Raw genomic sequence first — 19,852 nt, forward strand, 5'->3', positions numbered from 1 at the left:
GATGGTTGTGAGCCACCATGTGGTTGCTGGGATTTGAACTCTGGACCTTCGGAAGAGCAGTCGGGTGCTCTTACCCACTGAGCCATCTCACCAGCCCCTAAAGCTTTCTTAATGAATGTGGCTGCCCTTGCATTTGGAGCATAGATATTCAAAATTGAGATTTCATCTTGGCAGATTTTACCTCTGAGTATCAGGTGCCCCTACCTGTCTTTTTTGATAACTTTGGGTTGGAAGTCAATTTTATTTGATATTAGAATGGCTACTCCACCTTGTTTCTTCAGACCATTTGCTTGGAAAATTGTTTTCCAGCCTTTCACTCTGAGGTAGTGTCTGTTCTTTTCCCTGAGGTGTGTCTCCTGTAAGCAACAAAATGTTGGGTCCTGTTTGTGTAGCCAGTCTGTTGGTCTATGTCTTTTTATTGGGGAATTGAGTCTATTGATGTTAAGAGAAATTAAAGAAAAGTAATTGTTGTTTCCTGTTATTTTTGTTGTTAAAGTTGGGATTCTCTTCTTGCTGCTATATTCTTTTAGGCTTGTTGAAGGATTACTTTCTTGCTTTTTCTAGGGTGTAGTTTCCGTCCTTGTATTGGTTTTTTTCTGTTATTATCCTTTGAAGGGCTGGATTCGTGGAAAGATATTGTTTGTATTTGGTTTTTGTCATGGAATACTTTGGTTTCTCTATCTATGGTAATTGAGAGTTTGGCTAGGTATAGTAGCCTGGGCTAGCATTTGTGTTCTCTTAGGTTCTGTATAACATCTGTCCAGGATCTTCTGGCTTTCATAGTCTCTGGTGAGAAGTCTGGTGTAATTCTAATAGGTCTGCCTTTATATGTTACTTGTCCTTTTTCCCTTACTGCTTTTAATATTCTATCTTTATTTAGTGTATTTGTTGTTCTGATTATTATGTGTCAGGAAGAATTTCTTTTCTGGTCCAGTCTGTTTGGAGTTCTGTAGGCTTCTTGTATGTATGTTCATGGACATCTCTTTATTTAGGTATAGGAAATTTTCTTCTATAATTTTGTTGAAGATATTTGCTGGCCCTTTAATTTGAAAAATCTTCATTCTCATCTACTCCTATTATCTGTAGGTTTGGTCTTCTCATTGTGTCCTGGATTTCCTGGATGTTTGAGTTAGAATCTTTTTGCATTTTGCATTTTCTTTGATTGTTGTGTCCATGTTTTCTATGGAATCTTCTGCACCTGAGATTTTCTCTTCCATCTCTTGTATTCTGTTGCTGATGCTTGCATCTATGGTTCCTGATTTCTTTCCTAGGGTTTTTATCTCCAACGTTGTCTCACTTTGGGTTTCCTTTATTGTTTCTACTTCCCTTCTTAGGTCTTGGATGGTTTTGTTCAATTCCATCACCTGTTTGGTTGTGTTTCCCTGTAATTCTTTAAGGGATTTTTTGTGTTTCCTCTTTATGGACTTCTACCTGTTTAGCAGTGTTCTCCTGTATTTCTTTAAGTGAGTTATTAATGCCCTTCTTAAAGTCCTCTACCAGCATCATGAGATACGATTTTGATTCCCAGTCTTGCTTTTCAGGTGTATTGGGGTATCCAGGACTGGCTGAGGCGGGAGTGCTGGGTTCTGATGATGGTGAGTGGTCTTGGTTTCTGTTAGTAAGATTCTTACGTTTGCCTTTCCATCATCTGGTCATCTCTGGCGTTAGTTGTTATAGTTGTCTCTGGCTGGAGCTTGTTCCTCCTGTGATTCTGTTAGACTCTGTCAGCAGTTCTGGGAGTCCAGCTCTCTTCGAGTCTCTGTGGTCAGAGTAATCTCTGCAGCCTAGCTCTCCTTGCAGGGGAGGTGCACAGAGGTCTGTTGTTCAGACCTGCCTCCTGGCTGAAGATGAAGGCCGGAAACAGGGCCTGTCCCAGTGATGTGTTCTACAGTCTGCACTCTCACCTGCGCAGACTGATATTAGAGGGACCCAGGACACAAGATGGCTCCCTTACCTGTTCAGGCAATCAGAGCCCTCCCAGGTGGATACCTCTCCTCTGCCAGGGAAGGTGCCTAGATATCTGGATCCTGAAACCCGATCTGTCTCAGAAGCTGTGTTGCTTCTGCAGTCCACTTGCTCACCCTCTGCAGTCCGCATAGACTGGTCTCAGAGGGACCGGGCAGACAAGATGGCCTTAATACTCTTTTTCATCCTCTCTTCTACATAGTGCTCTGAGCCCCAATGAGAGGGATTTGATAGAGACATCCCTTTTAAGCATGAGTGTTGTATGACTGTATTATGTATGCCTGTAAATCTCTGTATTTGTTCTCATCTGCTATAGGAGGAAACTTCTCATGCTGGCTAAGGGAGACACAGAGCGACAAGTATAGCAGAATGTTATTAGTCATTTTGTTGCTGCATTCCTTTAGGGGAACAGTAGTATTGATCCCCCCCCCCCCTCAACCCCCACCCCAAGGTCCCTGACTGCCAAGGACAGTCTCAGCTTGAAGGGGGTCCTAGGAAAGGGGTATCTAGGAGCATTGAAAGAACAACTCGAAGTCAAATCATAGGGTACATGCTGATGGCTTGCATTCTGCTTAAGACAACTTTCTCAGGAGATTTCCACATAGCTCAGACAAGGCCCAGTTTTTTATTTATATTTCAATTCAGTAATTTACTCCAGGTGCCTTTTTGATTATCCCACCAATCAGAATTCCATGACCCCAGCCCCCTGAGGGGGAAAAAAAAGCAAGCACATTTTTTTTTTTTTTTTTTAAGATTGCAAGTGAATTCAGAAATCTGCTTGCCTTTGTAAGCACAGGCAATAAGCTAGCTGGATGGGATCTTGCTCTGAGATAGGCATTTCTACCAGTCGTAGGCCTAATTTAGCTCTGTCCCAGGCTGACCTTGAACTCAAGAATTTGCTTGTCTTTGTATCTGTCTTTGTATCTCTCCAGCAAGCTGACTCACAGTATATCTGCCTCTGTTCTTTTAGGTCGGTGAAGCTCCTTATACAATTCATACTGCATCCTCATATTTTGCATAGTTGAGAAATTATATATTCTTGAACTCATATTTTCATAGTTCTTCCCCAGCCTTAAGGGCTGTCCTGAACGTCACAGCTTTTACCAGTTTGCTGAGACATTGGCCACACCCTGGTCTCCCAAACTCTTGTCTCTGATTATCATGGAGTCATTAACCTTGGCAGAGAGGGCACTCCTCAAAGGAGGAACATGAAAATCTGTATATTATTATACAAACAAGCCTATGCCCACAGCAGCCATGGAAGCTCATGTCCTGCTGGCTCTATTCCCTGGGCAGAAACCATGTCATTCTGTCCCTTGCATGCATGCCTAAGGCAGACTCAGCACTGGACTATTCTAATTTGCCGCCTAAGCAGCACTTGGTATGGGTTCTGTCTCATGGAGTGGGCCTTAACTCAAAGCGATTGATTAGTCACTCCCACAAATTCTGAGCCACTATTGCAGCAGTGAATCTTGCAGGAAGCTCACTCTTATAGCCTGAAGGGTTTGAAGCTCGGTTGGTCTTTACCTTTCTTATTTGGTGGCATGCAGAGTACATTCTAGTACCATAAACACTTATCAATAGAGGTGAAGACTTTAGGAAGGCATCAGCATGATTTCTCCATGTTCAATGAGGTGTGTAGGTATTGTCTTCAGAATTAGGACCTTATTGTCAATTTACTTTGGCAACAGCTCAATTAGACATAACCCATTCCCAGTATTGGAAGTTTCGTTTGGTGACGAGATGTTCACTTGGGGCTTTGACTGCCCTGTTATTTGACTATTTCATTTAGATACCTTCATGAATGTATGTATTAATAGAAAGCTAGTACTGTACGAGGTTTCCGTACAAAGGTCTCCTCAAAATGGCTCTTAGTTTTAGCTTTCCCTCACCATATTTCCTCCCTACCTCCCTCTCCCCCTCCTTCATCCCTCTCCAGTCCTCCTGCCTTGCCCATTCATAACTGTGTATTCTATTTCCATTTCCTAGGGAGAAATTCTTTCCTACTAGTCCCTTACTGTCTACCTAACCTTTGTGGTAATATGAATTGTAGTTTGCTTATCAACAGGTGAACAGTTGTCATCCACATATAAGTGAAAACATATGATATTTGTCTGAATGAATTACCTCATTCAGGATGCTTTTTTCTTTTTTTTTTCCCAGCTCCATCTATTAATCTGAGTGTTTCAGAATTCTGGTTTTTTGGTTGTTTTGTTTTGTGTTTGAAAGGCTGTTTGCTGTGGTTGCAACCTTCCCAACCCTCATTTCAGAGCCATCCCAGTTATGAGCTGACATTTGCATTATTGCAGTGCTTGGATTTATGTAATTCTTATTTTACTTAATGGCCACAAGCAAAAATGGTAATGTATCAGAGGGTGTCCTTGGAGTTCAGTCTGCCTACTTTGACCTCTCGGGTTCCAGAATCCCAGGGGTACACACTACTTTACTCAGCTTGTCGGAAGAGTAGTCTGTCTGTGAAGTTGTATGGGAAGGAAACATTTCCAAGGGAAGCATGATGGTCCATACCTGTAATCCCAGCACTTGGAAGAATCCTGAGTTCAGAGCTTACCTAGCTACCTATAATACAAACTACAACACAAAACCCATAATTTATTGCTAGACTATAGATAAGGTTAAGATAGACAGAGGTTTTAGTCGTTTTGTTTTAAAATAAATTTTCACTAAGTAGCCCTAGTTGGCTTGGAACTTGCTATATAGACCAGCCTGGCCTCAAACTCTTAGAGATCCTGAGTGCTAGGATTAAAGGATATATGTGCCCAGATGATTAAGATCTTTATATATGGGGTGTGGCTCAATTGGTAAAGTACTAGACTATCTTGAATAATGCCCTGGATTTGATTCCCAACACAACATAAAGCCTGAAATGGTAACATACACCTAAAACCCTGGCACTTGGCAGGTGGGAACACTATCAAAAGTTTAAGGTCTGTTTTGGCTATATAGCAAGCTTGAAGCCAGCATGGCTTCAGCCTTGGCCCTGTCTCAAGAATAAAAAAGAAAAAAGTGAAAAAAAAATATCAGTAGATTCAAGAGCAAATATAATTTCAGAAAAGTGAAACAGACTCATTGGAGGATGTAATTGAACATGGCCATGCTGTGTTTCTAGATGGTATTTTAGTGCCAGCAAAGGAGTTTTGGGGTTTTTTTTGTTTTTGTTTTTTTAGTTCAGTTGGAAATGTAGTAGTTTATAGCTTTTATACTAGGACCTGGGAGACTAAAGCAGGGGGAGCGTGAGTTTGATTTTTGCCTGGATTATATAAGACCTCATCTCACTTCCTACCCACTACCACAATCTCCCAAAAGTTCAATTTGAAACTGGTTAGAAAGAGAAGAAAAGAAAATGGAACCATGTGTTTTTCATGTATCAGTTGTACTCCAGTAAAGCTGGCAAATGCCACTTCATGGAATAGGAGCTTTCTAAAAAAACATGGTAAATGCTTGATTGTAGCATACAATATATATATATACCATTTGTATGTATTCTTAGATTTTTTTTTTCTTCCTTTCACAGTGTTAATGGCCAGCAGTCTACAGAAACAGAATCCTTAGTGGATACAGTATCCTCAATAAGGTAAAATATGATGCTTGTCTTTGTCCTTAAAATCACTGATAAAAGCAATTTATGTATATTTAAATATAATTAGCATGTAAAACTATGATTTAGAAGTAGCCCTGTCCTGTTTAGATCAATAGGTATTCTAGACCCTGAAATTTCTTGAAATTTTTATGTATAAAGACTTTGATATGGGATCTAGATCATTACATTGTGTCTAATAGGCGGGCGATTAGACTAACAAATAAGGAACACATGAGCTTGTTCAGGTATTCTGTCAAAAAAAACAAAGATTCACTGCTAGAACAGGAAAGGATTCAAAGCTACAATTTTTGATGAGTGTCCCATATTCCAATTACACAGTTATTAGAAATTTTTCGGATCTACTATAAATGCAGTAAGAAACAACCTTAACATGTCCAAAAACCAGAAAGTCTTTGTAAATGACTGCAGAAATAGATCAGTTGGGTTGCTGGCTGGGTATGGGTATGTGGAAGGGATTACTGGATAGGACTTTAGAATCCAAGATGTTATATGATTTGTCCACAAAAGTCTCTGTATATATACCTGGGAAGAAGGGGGAACAGGGTATGTAGCCCTGGCTATCTGGAACTTACTGTGTAGGCCATGCTGGCTTCAAACCTGCATTGATCATCCTGCCTTAGCCTGCTAAGATTACAGGCATGCACCACCATAAGAAAGATATATGAGTGATGGGAAGTTCTTGGAAAGTCAATTGGCAGTGAAGAATGGTAGAAGGGGATATAGCTAAGATTTCTGTGGAAATAGGAGTGGAAGTCATTGGGAAGTAAAAACTATTGGAGTTGGTGCTAGAGCTTAGTGATAGAGCCCTTGCTTGTGTAAGGAGGACCTGGGTTCAGTCTCCAGCACTGTAAAAACAAACCCTGTGGTGAAGACCCATCATTGGAACACTGTGACTTATGGGGCTTGGAAATTTAGCTTTCCTCTTGGATAAGGTCAGAAGGAGAGGAATATTGTCCTAAGGTAGAACCTGCATAGGGTCAATACACAGAGGTGAAGACAATACAATAGAGTATTTTAGGAGAGAGGAAAGGTAAGAGAGGATTTGCTAGTTGTAGAGTACTTTTGTGGCTAAAAGCATAGCTAAAGTGTGAATATATTAGGTGGGGGTAACATACCTACCTAAGTTCAAGCACATTGATTTTTTTAGGTTCTATTTTGCTTCTGTATAAAATTAGAATGACGCAAGGCTGAAGAGAAAATTGAACGGTTGAGAGAGAACACTGGCTGATTTTTCAGGGAACCCAGATTCAATTCCCAGCAACCACATGGTAGCTCACACCTGTCTAACATCAGTTCCAGGGCATCTGACATCCTCACACACACATACATTCTGACAAAACACAAATGAACACAAAATAAAAATAAAATATAAAAGAAAATTAGAATAATGTTAGCTTTGCAGGACTGTTAAAAAACAAAACATGCCACAATCATTATTTCCAGCATATAATCTTAACTTCAAAAAAAAAAAAAGTCTTCAAATCTATAAAGTAAGGGATCTAACATTAGGTAAAGAAATTTTGAAAATTTTCTGCAGAAAATGATTTAGAAGCCACAGGAAAAAAGAAAAATAAATGTATGTGGTTTGAGGAGTGTTCAGGAGTTCTTTTGATTTGGTTTGGTTTAGTTTTGTTTCTCCCTCAATCTATTTGGAAAACTGATACAATCTTCATCTCTAAGTAGATAAGCTGTAGAAAGATAAAATAAATGGAAATTTCACAATAGAATTATTAAACATTAACATGTGTCACTAAGGAGAGCATTAAGAGAGACAGGCCAGTGTAGCAGATTCTGTGGCAAAGACTGTCCCTTCACTCGTCTCCAGAGTCAGTCACAAGCTCTCGTGTTTCATCTAGGTCTCACAAGAACGCCTTATCGCAGTTGAGACACAGAAGTGCTCCATCAGATTTCAGTAGGAACGAAGCAAGAACAGGAACTCTTCAGTGTGAGTACTCTTTACTGTAGTTGAGAGGAAGGCACTAGCTCTCTGCCCTTCCACTGTAGCACAGAAGGTTGCCTTAGAAAGCTAGCTGCTTTCCATAGTCCACTCTCATTTGTTGTCATGTGTTTGGCACTGTTTTTCTGCTCAGCTGTATTCAGCAACTTTAGACTTTGGAGTGATAAGTGTAATCAAAGCTCATTATTCACATTGACTAAGTGAATTCTGAGGGAATTCACTTGAAGGGAAAATACAAAAGGTCAGGTTTTCTTTGATCTTCAGTAACTTTTTTATCAACTAATCAATACAGAGTCTGATTTTATATTTGTTTCTGTTTAAAGATACTGTGGTATTGGCTCATTAATATTGACTTGTTGCCAGCAGCAGTATAATATGTGTCTGAATAAAATAATATGTAACTCTTTAATGTTGCCCTCTGATCTCCACAGGTACACATACATATGCCCACACATAAATAAATGAATATAATTTTTAAAATTTGAATAAAGAATATGAAGTGCTTTAAAAATTGGCTATACTTGTGTCTGCAAATATACATTTAAACTTTAGAGATGACTTAGGCAAAAATCTGTCCTCAAAAGCCAGTTTTCTGTTTCTCCTAGTTACCTGTTAATGGCTTACCAACATAAATTAGAATAATTTTGTTCAGTTTGAAGTCTACCAGTGTAGTCTAGCCTTTTATTATTATTATTATTATTATTATTATTATTATTATTATTATTTAGTTTTGGTTTTTTGAGACAGGGTTTCTTTCTCTGTGTAGCACTGGCTGTCCTGGAACTCACTCTGTAGGCCAGGCTGGTCTTGAACTCAGAAATCCACCTGCCTCTGCCTCCCGAGTACTGAGATTAAAGGCGTGCGTGTGCCACCACTGCCTGGCTGTAGTCTAGTTTTGTCTCAGACTTTTGATTCTCTTATTTAGCTTCCCAAGTTCTGGAGTTCCTTGTGCATGGCTCCATGCCTAGTTCTTAGGTTTTATGTAGTCAGGGCTTATAGCATGCTTTTCTTGATACAGAATCTACCTTGCTGAGTTAGATTTATTCTCTACAAACCCTTCCATCAGGCTTCCTGTTTCCTTGCATCTCCATTTTCTTTACTATTTTGTCTGGATTTTTTAAGTCTATAATCTCTAAATTTCTTCAACACGGAAGACTACTGTCTTTTCTTTTTTTTCCTGTAAAACTTTTTATCTAAGTATAATATTTTTGATCACACTTTTGCAAAAAAGTTGACTTTCAGTTGGAGAAGTCTGACATTAACATGATGCCCTCTTTATGTATGAGTTACTTTTCTCTCTCACATGACCAGGGTTTCCTAGGGTGTGCACTTTATGTAGGAAATCCCTCCTAATTATGGCTTTGGTTTTGGATTTCCATTTAATTAAAGTGATTTTCACTTCTTTTCAGACTTTCCTGTACTTGCATATTTGATTTCTAAATAATTGAAGGGTATTTCAAAAATCTTTCTGTTACTGATTTCTAGCTTAATTCTGTTGTGGTCTGAGACAAAAGGGTTGTCCGGCCATGAACTTGCAATACTCTGTTCTCCAAAGTGCCAGTTGTCAGAGGACAACTTTCAGGAGTCTATTCTCTCCTTCCACCAAAAATTGAATGCAGATAACCAGGCTGCCCACTAAGAACTTTTACTTGCTGAGTCATCTCACCAGCGCCTTAAAGGATTGTTTTAATGGCTTATCCTACTGTTGGTCTGTCATGGTAATTGTTGTTAATGTATGCCTGGGAAGAATGTATTCTTTTATTAAATGGGGTTTTTTAAAGTGGTCACAGGTCAAGTTGTTAATAATGCCTTTCTGATGTTCTAGTTCTTCTTGTTTCCTACCTATATGTTGTAAAAGTTACTGAAAGAAAAGGTGTTAAAATCTCAAGCTATAATGACCAGTTTGTCTATGTTAGCTCCCTTTCCAGTTCTAGCCCTATTTAAACACTTTGCCCAGTACTAAGAATTTTGTTTATAGGTAGTGTGTTTCCATTTTCCTGACTGGAGTCCAGCGAGTATAATTGTCAGATTTCTAATGTTTGGGTCTGGGTGCATTCCTACAACATTGCTGTTAGAGCTTAGTTACTAGTTCTTTGTATGGTCGAAGTGTGGTTGCATTGGTTTTTAAATCCCAAGACCAATGCAGTGGACCCAGGTAAATGCTTTCAAGGCATCAAGCTTTATTTCAGCCCTTAGCCTGGTGTTCAGTACTTTCTGGAAAAGCTATAAAACATTGTAATAGCAAATAAGCCAGCACACTCCCAGGAGCAGGTCAGTGGGGTCCTCCTGTGACTTCATCCATCTATTTAATTGCCTGCCTATGACTAGCTTTGGAAACTACAGTGTGAGGAGATGAATGAGCTTTGTAAGAATTTTTTTTAAGATTTATTTATTTGATGTATGTGAGTACACTGTAGCTGTACAGATGGTTGTGAGCCTTCATGTGGTTGTTGGGAATTGAATTTTAGGACCTCTGTTTGCTCCTGTCTGCCCCGATCGGTCAGTCCCTGTTTGCTCCGGCCCAAAGATTTATATTAATAATAAATAATTAATAATAATTATAATAATAATTATACATAGGTACACTGTTGCTGTCTTCAGACTCACCAGAAGATGAGATCTCATTACTGGTGGTTGTGAGCCACCATGTAGTTGCTGGGATTTGAACTCAGGACCTTCAGAATTGCAGTCTGTTCATACCCACTGAGTCATTTCACCAGCCCGATCTTTGTAAGAATTATAGGGACCATGTAGACTGCTAGAATCTTGTAAAGTTATACAAAAAATCTGACTGAAAGTTTTACTATAAATTAGAACTATAGATCATGAAGATGAAAAGGGGCGATTATGTCTTCCTATGAATATAAAGTTATCTCTTTAGCATGTAACATTTGCTTATAAATACATGTTTTTAATTTCCATTTCATGTTGATGAATTCAGTGTTGGAGTTACTCACTAGGCATGGTGGTGCACACTGTTAATCCAATACTTGGAAGGCAGAAACAGGAAGAGTTCTATGAGTTTGAGGTCAGCCTGGTCTACAAAGTGAGTTCCAGGTCATCATAAACTACATAGTGAGATGCTGTCTCAACTAAAAACAAAGTAAAAGAGTAAGGAAAGGGTTACTATTGGATCAGTACCCCCAGCACTGTCATAAAATATGTCAGTGATTCTATACAAAAGTACTTCTGCTTTCTTATGCTTCTCTGGTAGTCAGGTGGATTCCTAAAGTTACACTGCTTACCAATTTGAAGGGAAAAGAGTTCATTTTCTAAGTTTTTGGGCTAACATCCACTTATCTGAGTACATATCATGCGAGTTCTTTTGTGATTGGGTTACCTCAATCAGGATGATGCCCTCCAGGTCCATCCATTTGCCTAGGAATTTCATAAATTCATTGTTTTTAATAGCTGAGTAGTACTCCATTGTGTAAATGTACCACATTTTCTGTATCCATTCCTCTGTTGAGGGGCATCTGGGTTCTTTCCAGCTTCTGGCTATTATAAATAAGGCTGCTATGAACATAGTGGAGCATGTGTCCTTCTTACCAGTTGGAACATCTTCTGGATAAAAGCCCAGGAGAGGTATTGCGGGATCCTCTGGTAGTACTATGTCCACATATCCGGGGATCCATCCCATAATCAGCCTCCAAACGCTGACACCATTGCATACATTAGCAAGATTTTGCTGAAAGGACCCTGATATAGCTGTCTCTTGTGAGACTATGCCAGGGCCTAGCAAACACAAAAGTGGATGCTCACAGTCAGCTATTGGATGGAACACAGGGCCCCCAATGGAGGAGCTAGAGAAAGTTCCCAAGGAGCTGAAGGGGTCTGCAACTCTCTATAGGTAGAATAACAATATGAACTAACCAGTACCCCCAGAGATGGTATCTCTGCTGCATATGTATCAGAAGATGGCCTAGTCGGCCATCAGTGGAAAGAGAGTCCCATTGGTCATGCAAACTTTATATGCCTCAGTACAGGGGAACTCCAGGGCCAAGAAGTAGAATTGCGTGTGGGGGGGGGGTGGGGTGGGGGACTTTTGGGATAGCACTGGAAATGTAAATGAAGAAAATACCTGATTTAAAAAAAAAAAGAGTTCATTTTCAGGCCAGGCAGTGGTGGCGCATGCCTTTAATCCCAGCACTTGGCAGGCAGAGGCAGGCGGATTTCTGAGTTCAAGGCCAGCCTAGTCTGCAGAGTAAGTTCCAGGACAACCAGGGCTATACAGGGAAACCCTGTCTCTGAAGGAAAAAAAAAAAAAAGGAGTTCATTTTCTTAGAATAGCTAAAGTAAACAATTTTATAGCAACTTTTCCCTAACATGAAACAGTACTTAATGTTAGTGGTTTTATTCATAGGTGAAACAACGACGGAAAGAAACCAAAGAACCAGTGGAAGGAATAAATTGTGTGTCTCAGAGAATCAGCCAGACACTGATGACAAACGCGGACGCAGGAAAAGACAGGTACTGTTCACAACATGTGAATAGCATGTATGAACACTAAAGTAAGCCTTTATACTCAAATTCTCTAGTAGGTCTAACTTAAATAAGATTTTTTAAGCACTTGAAAACTACACACAATATAGAAAATAATACATTGATCATTTTTGTTGTTGTTTTGGGGTTTTGTTGTTGTCATTGTTTTGAGACAGGGATTCTCTTTGTAACCCTGGCTGTCGTGGAATTTACCATGTAGAACAGGCTGGCCTTGAACTCAAAGATTCATGTGTTTCTTCCTCCCAAGTGCTGGGATTAAAGGTGTGTGCCACCTCTGCCTGGCTTTAGTTAAAGTCTGGTCAGCCTCAGTGTTTACATCATTTCTCTTACTTAAATGTAATCAGAATGTTAATTTTTCCAGTATCTGAAACTGTTGATGTACTTTACCTGAATTCCTAACTCTCGGCAACAGACCAATAAATCTAGTTATTATTTTGCTGTATCTGGGATATTTTTCTTACTCAATTTAAGATGTGTTGGTGGCTTTTTTGTTTTGTTTTTGTTTTTTCCCAACCTGTTTGCACTTAGATCATTTCAAGTGTAGGAGCTTTGAGAATTAGACCAATAGGACTACTTCCTATGACTCAAAGTTGTTTTGCATAGATGTCTGTCTTATTAACATAGTCAATACAATCAACAACACGTATCTTGATGGGCTTCCTGCGTCACTCTGGTAAGGATGGGACCTGTACATACTGCACCAGTGAGCTACTTCACTAGTCCATTATTCCCTTGTCTTGTTTTGTTTAATTGTTGGTTTAGTTAATTGTATTTGTTTGTTGTTCTTATGCTGTGTTATATAAGACCACTTCCATGCAAGTTGTTATGTAGTCTTATCTCTAGGCCTCATTTTTTTGTGTGTGTGACCATTTGTCCTGGGTTGTGGCCTTTGTGAATGCTTCTTAGTCTGCTTACTACCACCTCTCCCTGAGTGAGACAGGAAATCGGGGTGGGGGTGGGGCGGGGGGGGGGCAGGTGGTCAATTAGGGTTTTGTAAAATTAGATTATTTGAAAACAGGCATCGATTCATCGAATGGAATGCTCTAGGAGTATTTTGAACTTGGGAGTATTTTGAAATACTATTTTTCCCTTCCCCCGAGAGAAGTAGCAATGGACTTTGTATAATCTTTACCCTGAAAGTGGTATTAGAGATCATGGAAGTCAGATTTCCATGTATTGTACACCTAGAGTTTTTCACTGTGAGGTTCATAAACATTGAGTGCCATTAGCTTAGTTTTAGTTCATTGTCCCTGCCAGGAATGACTGTAGCTGTGAACTCTCTTCCTGCACTCTGCTCCCAGGAATTTTTATTATTATTATTTTAAATATTCTATTATGTAGCATAGGCTGGCCTCAAAGTCTTTATGTAGCCAGGGCTTTCCTTGAATTCTTGCTCCTCCTTTCTTTGCATTTCTAGTGCTGGGATTACAGAGATTCACAGCCAGCTTTCAGTAAATCCTTTGATTCTCCTCCTCTGTTTGCCCATGACTTATTCTCTCTCTAGTGGATGGAAGAAGTCTAGTTTGCAGGTTGTTCCATTTTCTCTTTGGGGATGGGAGTGCTTTGCTTTTGAGACCAGAACCCAGAAATCTCTGCCTCACACAATGCTCTCCCACTAGGATTTGAGTATAGATCATAGGTATCATTTGTAGATAACTAGAAGAGAGCAGTATCTTCTCTTGTAGGGAAGGTATCAACCATATAATCTATAGGATATATGGGTATGATGATGCCATTGTTTCCTTACCAAAAAAAGTTAATATGGACACTTTCAACATTTGGTTTTATTTTTTCAACTGTCCAGTATTGACTCTGAGAAGAAAATTTGTCTCAGAAGGTGACTGACACACTTAATTTTATGTTGTATTGGGACTTTCAGTTTAATTTTTTTTTAATTTTAATTATTCAGTGCCTACTTGGATAGCTTTTTTTCTTTTCTTTTTTTTATATATTTTAAACAAAAGTACTTGAGCCTGTCTCATTCAAATTTTTAGAGCCTTTTATAAACTTACTCCATTGAGGGAAAAAGTAAATGCCTTTCAGAAGTAAACCCTTCACACACACAAAGATTACAAATGTCATTTTGAAGGTATAAAGCAGAAGATACAGGCTAATGATAGCCCATACAAACCTCCAAAGATTGTGGCTATGGTCAATGCTGCTTTCTCTGGCATTTAGTCATCTGTAAAACAGCTTTAATATCCTATTTATCTTCATGCTGCTCTGAGTTCTTTTTTTAACACCAGGATTTTCTAACATGAGTCTTTTTTTTTTTTTCCAATTGTATTAAAATATACATAATGTGAACTGTGGGAACTAAAAGGGGTGGGGAAGGGAGGATAGCCCACATCCAGCCAGAGTTCCTCCTATGCTCTGGGCAGGCGGATGTGGGAGGGCTGCCAGACGCTTTCCACTTGGCCCCTGGGTGGGCATCTAAGCCACTGACCCACCCCCACTTGACAGGGGGTGGGGGTGGACAAGGGGCAGCCCCTGACCGGGACCCCTGAGGCGACACCCTATAGCCCCAGGGTTATGGGAGGGAGGGCTGAGGGAGAGAGGTTCCCACGCAGGCAAGAGTAAGTGCAGTGGGCCTTGATAAACAAGAGACAGTCTATGGTTTTAGAGCTTTATTATAGAAAGGCAGGGGGAAAGAGAAAAGGTAGAAAGAGAAAGAGAGACCAGCCATGGCCAAGAGGAGAGAAAGAGGAAAGGAGAGAGAGAAGAAAGGTTAGAGAGTAAGGGGGGGGGGGAGAGAAAGGCTAGAGAGTAAGAGGGAGAGAGAGGGAGAGGAGAAAAAAGAGTAAGGGGAGTAAGAGGAGTAAGAGAGTGAGGAGGGGCCAAGCAGCCCTTCTTCTGGTGTGCTGTTATCTTTACTGTTGCTAGGTAACTGGGAGGAGTCAAGCCTGAAGGTCAGAAGCTTGGGACATTGCCTATGTGATTAAAAGCCATGCTTCTCCTGGGGGGGCGGGGGTGCTGTGGGAGCTGTGGGAGCGGTAACTTCGACTGGAGCTAGAGTTCCAGGAGCCATGAGAGAACTCCTTCAGCCCCATGTAGTTGAATTATCACCATCGGGTCCCAGGGTTCAACATCTATCCTAAACTGGAAACCAGGCTGTCTGTGCATAGCCCAGTGTCCCACAGTGAACTTTATCTTCTTGAGACTTTTAAGACTTCCTATTTGGATATCTACTTCTGGATTTGGGGCTATGTGAGTAAGGTGCTCAAAGTGTTGGGTTCCTGGGAGCTGGAGTTACAGGCATTTGTGAGCCAGCCATCACAGTTCTGGGAACCAAACTCAGATCCTTTCCGTTGCTCTTATCTGATGAACTTTCCATTATTTTTAAGTGTACCGTGTAGTAGCATTAAATATATTCGTATTTTCATATCATCACCACTGTTTGTCCACATTTTTCAAAACAAACTCAAGACCCATTAAAATAATCCTTCCTTTCCCTTTTCTCTTCCGTGCTTGATAACTGCCATTTTTACTGCCTGTCTTAGAATTTGACAATTGTAGGAACCTCATATTGATGAAATGATACAGTACTTATTTATGTTTTTTTTTTTATCTAAGATTTATTTATTTAGTGAGTGTTTACTACAAACGTACCTGGTGCCCAAAAGATCAAAAGAGAGCATTGGATCCCCTAGAACTTGAGTTACAGATAGTTGTAAATTACCATGAGGATGCTGGGAGCTGAACCCAGGTCTTCTGGAAGGGCAACAAGTGCTTGTAACCACCCTGGCCCCAGTTCTTGTCTTGTCCTTTCAAATCTGTTATTTCGCTTAGCATAGTATTCTTAAGTGTTGTCAGAATTTCCTCTTTAAGGATAAATAATATTTCTTATATACTATATGCTGCAAATTCATTCATTCATTGATGGTTGCCAGACTTGCTTTCTCACTTTAGTGCTATGAATAATACAGCTGGGAGTGTGAGAGTGTAAGTAGTGTGTTACACTCAAACCCCTATAGTTGGTCACCTATACCAAATAGTAAATGTTAGTACTTTCTCTGTGCAAAGCATGAGATTTCACTTAAGGTTTGTTTTTTTTTTTCAGCATTTTCTCCCAACTTAATTGTACATTTTAATTAATAATAGTTGTTTTTCATGAAAGTCTGTCTTACAGAACTTCTGTGTGTGTGTACACCTCACCCATCACAGGTACACAGCATTTTCACTGAGTTCATGACTGAAGGAGTGTACAGTTATGAGTTCTATTTAGAAATATAATCTGTTAAGAGTTACCTGGAGGGCTGGTGAGATGGCTCAGTGGGTAAGAGCACCCGACTGCTCTACTGAAGGTCCAGAGTTCAAATCCCAGCAACCACATGGTGGTTCACAACCATCCATAATGAGACCTGACGCCCTCTTCTGGTGTGTCTGAAGACAGCTACAGTGTACTTACATATAATAATAAATAAATAAATATTTTTTAAAAAGAGTTACCTGGAAGCTTCTTTTGATATTGTAATGAGCCTAAAGTCAGACTGTGACTTTATAGACATCCCATTGTAGGTGGCTGAGATTCTGTACAACTGCCCTAAAATATATACATGGTGATGGTAAGTATGATCTTGCAAAACCATATATGTGTGTGTGTGTTCATATATACAAAAGTATATTTAAAAAAATCATTTCATTTTTAAGAAGCTAATCATTGCTCTGATTTTTAAAAGATGTACTTTCTTTAAAGAATGTTTCTTTGAATAACTTTTATGTTCTTTCAACAGACATGGCTTTGGGAAGAAGACAGAATTTTGAAGTGTGGTGTAAAGAAATATGGAGAGGGAAATTGGGCTAAAATACTATCCCATTATAAGTTCAACAACCGAACAAGTGTCATGTTAAAAGATAGATGGAGAACGATGAAGAGACTGAAACTGATTAGCTGAGACACTGAAGGCTGGATGGGTTTGATTCAGCTTAATACAAGGATAAATACTTGGATCACTACATTTTGTTTACAACTTCCTGGTCAGTAATGATAAAGCATTATTGTGGTGGGGGAGCAGTCGGGAGGGGGAAGAGAAAGAGAGTTTTTGTTTTTTTGGTTTTTGTTTGTTTGTTTGTTTTTTAGAGGAGATTTGTGCTATAAAAATATATGTCATCATTATTTTCTGAAAGAATCTTTAGTTTTGTAAAATACAGATACGTTGAACCCTACCAAATTCAACACCCCATCCCATATTCTGTTTTAATACAAAAGAGCCTAATAAGATAAAATGAAATATATGACTATTTACAGTTTGTTCTATTCCATGTCTATAAACTAACCTTACAAAATGCCACCTAGTGATTGAGTTTTCTGAAGAACTTAATTGGAATAATCCTTGATGGGACTTTACTGCTGAATCTATGGCTAATGTACTACTTACTAAAGATCTATCACTAGAGAGATGTTCAAAACAACTCATGAATTCTAACAAGCCTAGCTTGGCTTCTCTCAAAAGTTTCATTTAAAGGAAGTTGAGTTTTCACCAAAAATGTATTCTTTGCAATATTTAATCAAAGACTAATTAATAATTAGCATTTGAGTTTTATGTACCATATTTAACAAGTAAAAAATAAGTCTCGGCTGGGCGTGGTGGCGCACGCCTTTAATCCCAGCACTCAGGAGGCAAAGGCAGGCAGATTTCTGAGTTTGAGGCCAGCCTGGTCTTCAGAGTGAGTTCCAGAACAGCTAGGGCTACACAGAGAAACCCTGTCTCAAAAACCAAAAAAAAAAAAAAGTCTCAACCTATTGAAATAAATACACAATAGTCAGCATTGTGTATTTCCTTCAAAGTGTTGTGCATTGCTTTCCTGTTCTCTTGAATTTGCTTCCTTTATATATATATATAATAAACAGAAGCATTAGTGGTTGTTGTAGTCCAAAGCTGGCATCTTGAGTCAGAATAGGATCTATGTTAATCTCACTCTGTCCACAACTGCCTACCTCTGTCTGCAGTTGCTCTATAACAGGGGCCAACTTGGTGTCAAACAATGCAATGCAGTGTAGGTCTTCACAAAAATGTGGCTGTGTGTTTCAGTGTGTTTGTTTCTTGAGTTTCAACTCAGATGTGTCTTTGTTTTACCTCATCTAGACTGGAACAACTTCAAATGGGCAGTTTCAGGTTTGTTCAAGAAGATAGAGCTGGAGATCAGGTGAAGCAAAACAACCAAGACTCAGAAAAACATGGCTATATGGACAGAATCTAGATTAAGGTTTGCATATATCCATGTGTGTATATATATATATATATATATATATATATATATACACACACATAAGAAAGAAAGGGATCCTGTGAGGGGAAATGGTTATTGGGACTTTTCATTGAAATAAAGGTATGAGTTAGAGGATGGGGATCATTCTGAGTGGTTGAAGACGGATTGAACAGAACAAAATTATTGCAACATGTATAGAAATGCCACGTGAAGGTCACTTTTATGCTAACATGGAAATATAATTATATTTTTATAAAGCACTTGAACAAGCAGCAAACAGCAAAGCAAAAGGCTTGGGAAGGAAAGTTAGAAGGTGGCGTGGAACGAGGGTTAGAGATCCCTTTCTACCATGCCAGGTAACATATCTGTTTTCTGAGACTCAGGGGGATTCAACCTGCACTTCTGACTGGTCTTCAGGTTCTGTGGAAGAATTACGGGTTAGACATCAGTACTTTGGGCAGGTGTTGAAAAGCCCTAGCCCTGATCCAACCTCAAAACATAGGACAGTTTTTGGTTTTATTTCCCTGGACTTGTTTGTTGTGATGGTGATGATTAAGAAAATTAAATATTCCCAAGTACTTTTTGCTTGTATCTCTATCACTTGGGATATCTGCAGGATCCAAATTGTATCTATATCTAATTTGCTTTTTTTTTTTTTACATTATAATCCATTATATGCTTGTTACATTTATTATATTCTTAACGTGCATTTGAGCTGTGAAAATAAAAACATCCAAAAATGAGAACAAATAGTATATTTGAAGCTTGCTACAAGGCAGTCAGGTGTGATTGCTGTTTGGCAAGAACTGGCATAAATTAGATCACCTTTCAATTAGAAGAGAAAAAAGAAGAAAAACAAAAACTTAAGTAAGAAACTGAAAGGTGACCAGGCAGCATTTGGGTATAACTTTGGCCTTTTTTTTTGTTTAAATGTGGAAGCAGGGCATTAGGACATTGACAGGCCCCAGCCATTCTAAGCAGATGATTTCAGAAGTTTGGCTTCTAGAATTGGTTGCCAAAGAAGTGTAGTCAGACTTAATCTTGTCATATAGATTCTGCCCAAATAGTTAGTCAGTTAGAGTTGCTTCCAGTCTGGCTGCTATGTTTCACTGGAAATATAATATTAGTATGAGTGTGCACGCACATCTGTCTGCCTTCCTGTTTGTCTCCTCTGCAGGTATACTGTGGAGGGAAACCAGAATTTGGTGCCAAGTGTCTTCCTCAATCATTCTTGTTTTTCATTTTGTTTTTGTTTGTTTCCTTTTTGAAACCAAGTATCTCACTGAACCTTGGCCTATCCAATTTAGTCCTCCTGTTAGCCATTGAGTCCCAGGGACCCTCTGTTCTTTATCTTCTTGGCATTAGGATTACAAGTGTGTGCTGCCTCACCTGGGTTTGTTTGGTTTTAGGTACATGATGAGGATCCAACAGGGATCCTCGACCTGCAGAGCAAACACTATCAACTGAGTCATCCTTAGGCAGAAAGTTAACTCTTTTTTTTTTTTTTTTTTTTTCCAAACAGGTTCCTGCATTTATTTTTTTTTTTAATATTTTTATTACATATTTTCCTCAATTACATTTCCAATGCTATCCCAAAA

The 19,852-nt window shown here is 39.2% G+C and overlaps 1 protein-coding gene across 1 annotated transcript in view; it reads left to right on the plus strand.

Annotated features, from left to right (window-relative positions):
• Terf1 (telomeric repeat binding factor 1) overlaps positions 1 to 17,285 on the plus strand; it is a 211,221-nt gene extending 193,936 nt beyond the window's left edge. Inside the window, exons 7-10 of the mRNA XM_021162811.1 lie at positions 5,498 to 5,557; positions 7,441 to 7,529; positions 11,905 to 12,011; positions 16,778 to 17,285. Of these exons, the coding sequence (XP_021018470.1) occupies positions 5,498 to 5,557; positions 7,441 to 7,529; positions 11,905 to 12,011; positions 16,778 to 16,939 (418 nt within the window). The 3' untranslated portion in view covers positions 16,940 to 17,285. The remainder of the gene's footprint in view (positions 1 to 5,497; positions 5,558 to 7,440; positions 7,530 to 11,904; positions 12,012 to 16,777) is intronic.
• The last annotated feature ends 2,567 nt before the right edge of the window (positions 17,286 to 19,852 follow it).

Source organism: Mus caroli, chromosome 1, assembly GCF_900094665.2.
Source record: "Mus caroli chromosome 1, CAROLI_EIJ_v1.1, whole genome shotgun sequence".
NCBI lineage: Eukaryota > Metazoa > Chordata > Mammalia > Rodentia > Muridae > Mus > Mus caroli.